At 33.3% G+C, this 11,726-nt stretch overlaps 1 protein-coding gene across 1 annotated transcript in view; it reads right to left on the bottom strand.

The window, feature by feature from the left end:
* Positions 1-1,238: 1,238 nt before the first annotated feature.
* The window catches only part of ATP6V1A (ATPase H+ transporting V1 subunit A), a 43,626-nt gene continuing 33,138 nt past the window's right edge, over positions 1,239-11,726 (bottom strand). Inside the window, exons 11-15 of the mRNA XM_051985306.1 lie at positions 10,670-10,733; positions 9,516-9,719; positions 8,553-8,647; positions 6,825-6,996; positions 1,239-3,861 (exon numbers count right to left, since the gene is read on the bottom strand). Of these exons, the coding sequence (XP_051841266.1) occupies positions 3,769-3,861; positions 6,825-6,996; positions 8,553-8,647; positions 9,516-9,719; positions 10,670-10,733 (628 nt within the window). The 3' untranslated portion in view covers positions 1,239-3,768. The remainder of the gene's footprint in view (positions 3,862-6,824; positions 6,997-8,552; positions 8,648-9,515; positions 9,720-10,669; positions 10,734-11,726) is intronic.

The raw sequence follows: 11,726 nt of genomic DNA, 5'->3' as shown, positions 1-11,726 counted from the left end.
TATTACTCTTATTTAACAGAGAGGAAACTGAGGCAGATCAAGGTGAAGTGACTTCACCAGGTCACAAAGTTAGAATGCATCTGAGACTATAGTTGAACTGGTGCTCCTGACTCCAGGTCCAGACCTCTATTCTCTAATTTTAACTCTGAAATCTTGGATAAGTTATTAAATATTTGGGGCCTATGTATGTGCAGTTTGCAAAATGAGGCTGTTGGGCAAGATGATTTGTAAGATCTCTCCTAGTTCTAAAAGTGCCCGCTTCTACAGGTGTCACTTCCTTTACAAGTAAAGTAAATCCCACATCTGACTTTTGTACCCCCTGTTTTGTTTTTTAAAATTGTTGAAAAACTAATTTTCTGTTTTTAAATCACATAAGTACCTTATGTTCTAACCCAAAACTTCTTAAACTGTGGGTCACATAACTGAATGGGGAGAGGGTGTTGCAAAATTATCAGTAAATGTTTGATTTATATATCTATTTTGTATACCTGAGGTTTCAGGTGAAAAGACAAATAGAAAAAGTTTTAAGAAGCCTTGTTCTAACCTATTTCATCACTTTATCTTTGATGCTTTCTTTTAGCAGGTTTAGACTAAGATACTCTCATACTATGGCATTACCAAATGTTCTCAAAGTATTTTCAAAGGACTAAGAGACCAAGTTAAGGGCCATTTATAAAGACCTACTGTTCCTTCCCATGAGTTGCTTTTATTTAATGTTTACTCTCTAGAAAAATTAAGATTTTTCTTCCAAGAGGTGTTTGGTAATTGGAAGAATAAATAACAAAATAGTATTTAAATAAACATCCATGTAATTTCCTATGCTTCCTTAATTACTTAGAAACTACATTATTTATAAGGTTTTTTTTTACTTGTTTCATAGACCTCTTCTGAAATATAAGTACAATTTTAGAGACTGTTTAGATTTTCCCATTAAGACACAACACTGAGAACAGCAAATGCTAAGATTTGGGCGGGTTTAGGTGCTATTTTTAAAACCAAAGGAACACATTTTTTTTTTCCCCTTGGGTGGGGGGGGGAAGCTATTTTGGGACTCTGGAGCCCACTCTTCTAATACTTAGCCATAAGCAACAAGTTGTATTCTTATTTTCTTACAACAGAAGATACAATTCACCTGTAAGCTAATTCTAAAAATTATCATTAAAAATTGACTATAAATTTAAACATTTTGTATAGTATAACTTTAGTAGATCTGATCACACAAAAAAGGAAAACCCAGCTTATTTTAAATCTACTTTTTATTCTCTCATAGATGAACAATTATACACAACTTACAACGTAAAAGTAGTGAAATCTCAAGGAGAAAAAGGGCAATATTGCCTCATTCCTGAGGTGGGGAGATAATTTCTTAATGGGCACAATGTGAGAGTTAACACTGGAAAAAATACAAATTAAACTGGTTAAACTGGCTCCATTTGGGCCACATACAGCACAATAAATATAGAACTGCATCGTCTTTTTTGAAAAAAGATTGTTTTAAGTTAACCACAACCCTATTAAAGAAATAAGATCAGTTCCCTAATCTGAAATTCTATGACATGGTACAGTAGTGAAGGGGCACCAAGCTATGAAGGAGAATGGTTTCCACGAGAACTTCTCATACTCATACATCAACATTCTTAAAAGGAGATGCATGCATACACTGGAAGTTTAGTAACAGTACAATCTTGGTCACTCCTCCTTCATCAGACCATTGATTACTGGCACAATTTCAGTTTGCCTGTTGGTTTATGGTGGAATAAGAAAAATTTTTGATGTATGGAAATTTTTTTTTAAAATTTCTGTTGGTCTTAGGGTCAATGGGTAGGAGGTCATATTAGAAGCAAACTGATTAAGCAGCACCATGAAGTTGACAGGTCAACAACAATCCAATGCATAATTTCTTTTATCTGGCAGTACACTGAAAAGGTTTCAGAAAAGTTTTATGAAAAGAACACCTTTCTTGAGCAGCAGGCCGCCACAAGAATATGCAATCTGTAATGGATAAACAAAACTACAGGTAAAACTTCAAATGATTGCACCTACCCTTAATAGGCCAACAAAAAGACATTGAAATCAAATGATCTATTGTGGCATAAAATAAATATTACTTTATCTGGGCTCTTACAACTACTTGAGATAGCTATAAGTGCTCCCTACAAGTGCTCCCTTCAAAGAAATTGCCCCTTTTCCTCCTAAAATTTATTCATTCTGAAGCATTCATGCCAGAACTTTTGGCAAGTAATAATTAATGGGAAAATGCTATTCTCAAGAGTTGTTCTGTAGTTTTCCTTCCTTACGTACCCCACAACAAGCACATTTAAAAATGTATAATAAGAGACAGGATGAAATCACCTTCTTTTTAAGATGACTTGTTTCTCTATAGAGTGGAATGTAAAGGCCACTGTCACTAACACCTTTAGGGATTAGTAAGAAACACAAGAAGCTACTATTTCCCTCAGCCCTATAAAATGGAGGGGAATGTTTAAAGTCATGTCTCTATGGCTACAAGCAGACAATCTGGGGAATCTCTTGTGCCAGTAATGGGGAAAACCAGAGCCAGTGTCACTGGCCACAAGAAGAAAAATGCTCTCAAATAAGTTTTTTTGTTCACAAACTGGCAAATTTGATACATTAAAAAAAAAAAAAAAAAAAAAAAAAACAAAACCACACACATGCACACAATATAGTATACAGGTAATCCATTCCAAAGAAAACGTGATTCTTGGGGCCAGGGTAGAATTTTTACAGTCAAATTTTTCCTTAATGGTCCCAAATAGCCACTGATCCACCATTCTCTCTGCATCTTACTACTCATATGTACTCTACAAAACTTAAAAAGAGCTTAGGTCTCTAAAATGGTTGTTGAGGAAAGAAAGGGAGCAAGGGTAGCACATGACCCTGATGATAATTTGAAGCACACTTTTAAAAAACACCAGTACAGTACAATAGTTCTTGATACGCTATATTTACTTATAGAAAAACAATATGCTTTCAAAATATGTTAAGGTAAAGCTGGCAACTTGGCTCCCCTCGCCTTTTTGGTACTGATTCAAATATTTTGCTGAGCCCTACAACTGCCTTTTAATGCATTCACCCTGCTTCAGGCACAACTGGAGAAACAGAGTAATTCTCCACAATTTTCTACAAATATTCCTGATTTTTTATTAGTAGAAGCAACCCATAATTGGAACAATACATTAATCAATCTCATTACTAAAAAACAGAAACCACAATTTTCTGCATAGAAGGCACCTAGCAAAAAGCTAAGCTGCAAATACCCTCACCACAGAGAACAATGAGTCATTCCATGTACTGACTCCCTGCCAAAAGGTAACAGGGGCAAGGCCTTTCATACCAAAACATTTGCTTTAAAAAAAAAAAAATACCTGTATCACTCCTGTCTGGAACTTGGGGAAAAGGAAAAATTAGGAGAAAGGGGAAAAGTCATTAAATCATCCTCTATCCAAATTAATTTTCGTGTAGTCATTCCCACTTTGTACCAGAGATAGTCCAGTCATTATATTTGACACTTCAGACAAAGAATCAGGGAAGCCCATTCAAACCAAGGAATGTTTTGTTTTATGTAAGACCTATCAAATATGAACAGGAAAACAAATGATCACACACACACACACACACACACACAGACACACACACGTACTGGTCTCAATGATGCACAATGAAGAAGCAAAGGGGAAGAGATGTGGAATTTAAAGAGATAAGAACACATGAGAGCTGGTCGAGGGAGAGGAGGAGAGAAGTACAGTTTTAGTCTTCCAGGCTTCGGAATGCATTCTGCATATCTTCAAAAAGTTGAGCATATTCAGCCTTGATCTTGGCTTCTCCATCTTTTATTGGATCCTGAAATTAAGATATATTAATTTAAACAACACTGTATTTTCTTGCTAAGTTACATGTATTTCATAACATTTTGAATAAAGTCAGCAAAAGTCATATAATTATCATCTGCAGTGGCTGACTGACATTGATACATAACAGGAAATGTGTTTAATTGAAGAGAAAGAAAAACACCTCATTTTGATCTTGGCTTCTAACTATATATATACACACAATTATGAAGTCATATTCTTGACACTACTGGAAAGTATCCCTAACTACAAGGGCAGGGAACATTGGGTGTCAATGTCTATCAAAAAAGCAGTAATGAATTTAAAGATGGGGTTGTAAAACAGATTCTTCAACAAAGGTTGTAATCTAGAACTATACAATCAGAGTTTAAAAGAAATTCTGTATACAAGAGGCACTTAGCAGTTGATGCTAGTCCACTATTATGCAATTCCTTATTTCTAAGAGTGATTTACACTGAAAATTATTATGCTATTATTTTATTTATATTGTTAATATATCTATATTACTATATATTTTATGATTACTTTTTATCATGAACCATAATTATTTTATTATGAACTTTGAAAATCCCTATGAGTATTTCAATAACAAAGAACAGAAAAAAGGATTGTAAAGGTAATGTGGACTTAAGATGTTTTAAAACACACACACACTTTAACACAACAAAATTGTCCTGTTTGTCTACCCTTTTCTTTGTTTTTAAAAAATATTTCATTGATGGTCTTTTATTTTTGTATCACTATTACTACTATTACTAATCAGTATCTCCCCTTTCTACCTTTAGTGGAATAAAACATCTAAAGCTTCCCTATGTTAAATGAAACAGCTCCAAAAAACTTCTCATCTCTTTTACCCATTACTATTCAATATATCAACATGCTATCTACTCCATCTACAAGCCTCCTATAGTTTTATAACCTCCCAGCCCAGCACAACCTCTTATGCTCCAGTCCTCAGGGAAATTAAAGTTTATGATAATGGCAATTCTTCTATTTTCAGTATACCTATAACCCACCCCACTCCACCCCCATACCCCTAGAGATGAAAGGAACCTCCATTCTTTTTTGTTTTGGGTGGAACTTAACGAGTTGCTCAGAAGGAACAAATATGGATGGATCTTAACCACAGATCTTATGACAACTTCTCTCTGAAATTCACCCTTCTTGTAAACTTTCCTATATCTATTAAGAGTGCCAAATCACCCAAATCCACAATCTTTGTGTTATCTTCAACTTTTTACTGCATTCATCCAAGTACCTGCTAAATCTGTAGACTCTACCTCCGAAATATCTCTTGCATCAATCACCACCCTCAACAACGGCCTTCTGTCTCCTCCAAGTCTCCAAACTGGTTTTTCTGACCCATGTCTCTCTTAACTTTCCTCCACACAGCTAGCAAGTGACTGACCTAAAGTGTAGATCTGATCATGACACCTTCCTGGACCTAAAAAACTCCAGAATCATATTTATTTTTATTTCAGTTCTTGTCTATCATTTATAAGTAAATATAAGTAATAAATAAGTAAAAAAAAAACTGAAGTCCTTACTGAAATTACTTTATCAGCTTATTCTGTATACAAGAGGCACTTAGCAGTTGATGCTAGTCTTATGTGTCTCTCCATTAGAAACCATCCTTTAAATAGCCATCAACCTGATTTTCCTAAACCCTAGTTTTGAACATGTCATATCTTCCTAATCAAGGCCCTAGTACCTTTATATTATCTCTAAGATCAAATCTATTCCCTCTGTTTGGCAATTAAAGCTTTTTACTACTTAGCCATTAGGTCTCATACTAGTCTCCATACCTTTATTTACACTGGCTCTCTACTATATCTGAAATACTCAGTGTTTTCTTCTTCATTTCCCTCTTGAGATCTTTGGTTTCCCTTTGAGACTCAACTCAAATGCAATCTTCTATAGGATGGCTTTTTTTGGATCCCCTCAACTACCAGTTCTGTCTCATCCAAATTTATGTATGTACATATCATTGCAGCTATTCAAATGTAAACTCACTGTTCATTTTTGTCTCTGTATCCCAAATCTTTAGTATAGGGCAGGCATAGCACTAGAATACATATACCAAAACCCATATCATTAGGTTGCTACACTTGATAAACTTTAAAGTGCTATATAAATGTGAGTTATTCTCTCTAGAAATAATTATGGAGATGAAGTATGTAAAACAATTAAACTGATCAAATAATTTAAAAAGGATCTTATATATAAAATCCTACTAGTAATTTACATCTATTTCATTTATTTATGCAAGATTTACAAGAATCTTACCTAATCAGAGAGAATGCTCTTAATCTTGCAATTGTATAAAATGAAGTAAAGACCATATAATAGGGCTATAGTATTGGACAGTATGACTATAGTTTTATAGAATGGGCAGAACCCAGAGCAAATGGAATAACATGATTAATAAATTTAAACCCCAAAATTTGGTCTTAAAGTTAGTTCTGATAAAACTTAAGTTAATTCTATTTTTAAAAAATTTGGACATGTGATTTTTATCAGTGCAAGGAGATCTGGGTGTGGAATTTCTTTCTCTAGAAATAGATCAGTAATTTAGCTGCACTTTACCTTAAGAAAGTTGCCTGGGGCATAGAGTAGATAAGTAATCTACCCATAGTCACCCAAATACTAAGTATTTACCAGATCTTTTACTTTTTCCTACTAAGGCAAAATGGGAAGCATATTCTTAAATTTGTACAAACATAGATTTTAAATTTAATAATTGAAATGCCAATTGCTGCATAATTTTTAGGGCTGGACTAGTTTTTCAGAACCTGGGTATAAAGATATGGGAAAATTTGTATATCTCAGACACAGTATTTAGGACTTAAGACCCCCCCCCAAAAAAAAAAAAAAAAAGAAAAGAAAAGAAAAGAAATTTCCTAGTAAAGAATACTGGGAAAACTCTCAAGAATGCCATCTAACAATATAACATACCTTGAACTTCATGGAGGAGAGTTTATAGAGAACCTCCCCCATGTGTTCTCGGATAATGGACCATGTGATTTTATTATCACTCTGGGCAGTTGTCTCGATTGCTCTGCGTGCCATATCATAAAAAGCGATCATATTGGAGAGCATGCCTACAGTCTTGTAGAATGGGCAGAACCTAAGGCAAATGGAATAACATGATTTAAAAAATTTAAATCCCAAGATGATGGGCTTAAAGTTAGTATGGCAAGAAACTTAATCCAAAAGCTATCAGAAAGTTATGTTTCATCATTTAAATCTATAAAATAGTAAAGGTACATTCTTTTCAATGATGAGGTAAATTAGAAAAAAAAAAGAGAATTTTGACTAATGCCTTTTCAAGGTAAAAACTCAAATGAATGACTTTCGTTTGTTTTCTATATAGTATGGTAGAATCATACTAACATATTTATTTTTCAGAGTTAGAGAGTCAAATAGAAAGAGAGATGGAATATTACTGGTAAAATTTAATTACTCTCTGGAGTCTTGTTCTGGTGCTCTGATGTTTAAGAAGCAATTCAAAGGATAATAAGTATTAAGGACTCCCTTGAGATAGCTGGACAAAACCTAATGAGTAATAAACAAGCAATTCAGGCTTTAAAAAAATAAAACTAGCTCCTATAGGCTAGTTGTTTCAAAAAGGCAACTTTAAAAATTGTAAAATGTGATATAAATATATGGCTGATAGAAATTATGGAATGACATTAACAAAAATACACAGGATAAGATCACATCTATGGGCTGTGACTTATGTGAGTGGAGGACCTATGCCACACTAATTGGCACAAAATATTCATATAATCAACCCATTCTGACATCTATGAGTCACATATTGATGTACACTACACACAGAGGTCACTATTTTCTATTTTAGAGTAGATAAGTAATCTACCCATAGTCACCCAAATACTAAGTATTTACCAGATCTTCAACTTTTTCCTACTAAGGCAAAATAGGAAGCATATTCTTAAATTTGTACAAACAAATTTTCTATTATTTTTGTTGTTGAAAACAACTTCCTTGCCCAGCAATTTTTCTGCGGCTACCCTCTTTAGTTATATACTTGGTTGGAATTAGGGAAGGCAAATTTAAGGCTTTAAAGGCTTTATCTCTTAGAATTAAGAAAGAAAAAATTGGTTACAGTAAGCCAAAGGTGCAGCAGAGATAATGACGAATAAAAAACTGTATGTGTACACACGAGTGCATGTGTTCATGTATATGTATGCTTATATGTTTGCATAGAGAGAATAAGAGGTTTGAAGCTCTCAAGAGTATTTGGTATAGAAGAAGAATGAGTAACAGGATTTTTGTAAATTCTTTTTTTTTTATTGTTTAATTGTTATGACTAAGGAAGGTGAAAAACAAAGACCTTTAAATTAATGAGGTAGAGAGGTAAGTTAGTTTAGGGTGAGGAAAAGTCTTTGGGAAAGAAGGGGAGGAAAGGAACAATAAATGATTTCAAAATTATCTTTTAAGTTTGTGCAATGTCTCCTCAGTGAGTATTCCCTGAGCAGCTAAGGTCCTTGAGACTGGATAAATGGACAATTAAAAAATGCTAGTTAAATAGTAGGAAGGTATTCTTTTTACTTTTCCTGTGATAGTAACCACTAGTTACTGGTTAACTGATGAACAGAAAGGCTCTTAATCTTACTGTTCTAAAATAACAACAAAAGAATAGAAATTACAGTGACTTACCTGTCATAAGGAGTATATCCATTTTGCTGCAGGAAGTCATCTTTGATAAGTTTTGCTACCTCCAAGGTAATTTTATCTGTTTCTGCTAAAGAAGCCTATAAAATACAAGGCCCATAATATTTTAAATTATAGAACAGATAACTGTAAGTAAAGATATCATTTTAGTTGAAACTTCATAGCTCTTAATACAACAACATGGGTATTAGGCACTCAAAAATGCTTTAAGATTAAGGTAAAAAAACCCTTTAGTATCACTATATCTTGGCATACTTATTTATTAGATAAACATTTTTTGAATCTGGAATATTTATCTATTTTACAGGTACCCAAATAAAAGTTCCAAATTATAGTGATAACAGTCTACCAATTTGAGTTTTTCTTTTAACCATGTTCTTATCCTTTCAATAAAAACTTACTAATATAGCAGGTTCCTAATTGTCTAAGAAAAGTTTTGGATTATTTTTATTCTGAGCTTAACAAAAGCCAAATAAAATAAGCACTTCCATATAAAAAACTGAAGATTCTATATGAAATTCTGAATTTCTGTTATGTACAGCTTGCTTTTCCTTTCAAATATATGATGAATTGACACAGAATTTTCAAAACTGCTCTGCTTTGAGTTCCTTTTTGCCTTTCTTAGGATTCAATGCTCTTCTTTTCTTTTTGGCAATCCTATTGCTAATCCTCTTCCCTTTCATTTTTCCTTTCTTAGAAGGAGAAAAAAGCATGACTCTCACATCAGTATAGATTGTAAGAACATGTGGTATTTATATTCCACATTTTGTCATCTCTTGAAGAGTGACAAGCATTAAGTAATTATGTGCTGAATTAATAAATGAACTGGCAACGTGGAAATCTATAGCAGGTAAATGATGACTGGGATCACATATATTAATTCCCACTTATCCTAATATCACTATCAAAATCTCACCCACTTTCTAAACGTAGGTGTTAATAACATACCTTCCCCACAAGCTGTACAATCTCTGCCAAATCCTCTTCTTCCTGCAGGATCTCCTTGGCTTTGGTCCTCAGAGGGACAAACTCTGTAAAATGTTTGTCGTAGTATTCATCCAGGGCACGCATGTACTTGCTGTAGCTGATCAGCCAATTTACTGAAGGGAAGTGCTTTCGCTGAGCTAATTTCTTATCTAAGCCCCAAAACACCTGTTCAAAAGAACAAACGATATTTAAACCATTTTTAAAAAAGATGTCCCTATGACTTGTCTTACCCACCCATTCTTTAGGATTAGAATAATTAGTCTCCAATTGATTTTTGGTCTATTTTTCCTTGGCCCTTTATTACACATAATTTTTATTACACCATGATCTGAAAAGCATGCATCTAATATTTCTGCTTTCTTTGCATTCATGAGGTTTTTATGGCCTAATATGTGGTTAGTTTTTGTGTAGGTGCCATGTACTGCAAAAAGATATCAAAATCAGCTTATATTCATATACACTGAATCCTACCCTAATGGTTCTATCATGAATTATAAATTGTACAGTATGGTCACATTTGTATAAGATTATCAGTTGCCCTATCTGAAAACATTCAACACAGTCCAATCACATTTAGGCAATAACCAAGATCCATGTGATAAGAGCAGTCAATTCTACATTCTAATTCTACTAGGCTTCAGAATTATCTCCCACATCGTCACTTACAATGCAGGCTATATGGGAATAGTGTGAGCAATAATATTCATCAGCTTCCTAGGCTTTACTGTATGAGCTCGCCATATGTTTACTGTTGGTTTAGATGTAGACACACGAGCATACTTTACATTTGCAACAGTAATTATTGTTATTGCCACTGGTGTCAAAGTATTTAGCTGACTAGCTACACTACACGGAAGAAGACTCTTTGCAAACATTTTACATATATTCATAAAATACAACTCTAAAAGCCTTTAGGTAGCAGATACAAATTTTTTCAACACATACTTTATTCTGAGTATTATCTATGTTCAATACAAGATATGCTTCTGAAGCATATTTAGAATAAATCTGGTTATTTACTAACGTTCATATTTTATAGCTGAATTTAAATAACACTCAAAATTAAGAGCTTAAAGAAAATGTTCAAATGTTGATTTTACCAAAGAAGAACGTACCTGAACAATACCAAGAGTGGCAGATGTTACAGGATCGGAGAAATCACCACCAGGAGGAGAAACACTAAGGGGAAAAGCCAAAGAGAAAAACTAGTTATTACAAACACCCATGAGGAAGAAATCACACACACTCAGAAAAAACAATCCAGAAATACTGTTAGAAATGGAAACATTATTGTAGGGTAGGATTCAATGTATATGAATATAAGCTGATTTTGATATCTTTTTGCAGTATATGGCACCTACACAAAAACTAACCACATATTAGGGCATAAAAACCTCACGAATGCAAAAAAAAAGCAGAAATATTAGATGCATGCTTTTGAGATCATGGTAGGCACTAGGATTCTAACTTAAGAATGTTATTAAAAGGAAAAAAATTATGTTCCAAAATATTAATAATATTTTTATTTTCTGGAAAAACTAGAAAAAGTTTATATATTCAATGATTGGAGAATGGATAAATTGTTCTGCATCACTATAAGGGAATATTACTGTATCATAAAAATGACAAAAATGAAGGCATATATAGAAAGGCAGGCTGAATAATAGAAAAAAAACCACAAACTACATAAAAGTAAAGGTTAGAAAATCTGATAAAAATACTTTATAAAACAATTATGATAAGACTATACATATGAATAATGTCTATTTTTCCCACTGGAAACCAATAAATTGTTTTTACATATAACTGAATTCCTTATTTGACATTTTTACTGAGACATATGTACAAATATGTATGCATATATTTTTTGAAGACAGAAAAATTACTTAAGACAAAGATATAGGACAAAAGTTAGAAAATCTTAAGTATTTGAAAAAATAATAATATTCAGATTTCATGATTTTTCCCCTAAGGGCATCTTGGAAAACATTATAAGTCACTTGGAGTATTAACAAAGACAAGTCAAAACAGAATGAAACAAACACTGAATGGGACAATATGTACACCCAACTGATTAAGACAGAGCATTTTATTTTATTTCATTTTCTGGGAAGCAAATGACTTCCTCAGGGGTACACAGCTAATAAGTGTTAAGTGTCTGAGGTCGGTTTT

This window comes from Antechinus flavipes, chromosome 3, assembly GCF_016432865.1.
Source record: "Antechinus flavipes isolate AdamAnt ecotype Samford, QLD, Australia chromosome 3, AdamAnt_v2, whole genome shotgun sequence".
NCBI classification, from domain to species: Eukaryota; Metazoa; Chordata; class Mammalia; order Dasyuromorphia; family Dasyuridae; genus Antechinus; species Antechinus flavipes.
Note: the sequence above shows the minus strand (reverse complement) of the source record. Positions and strands in the feature narration are given on the sequence as shown.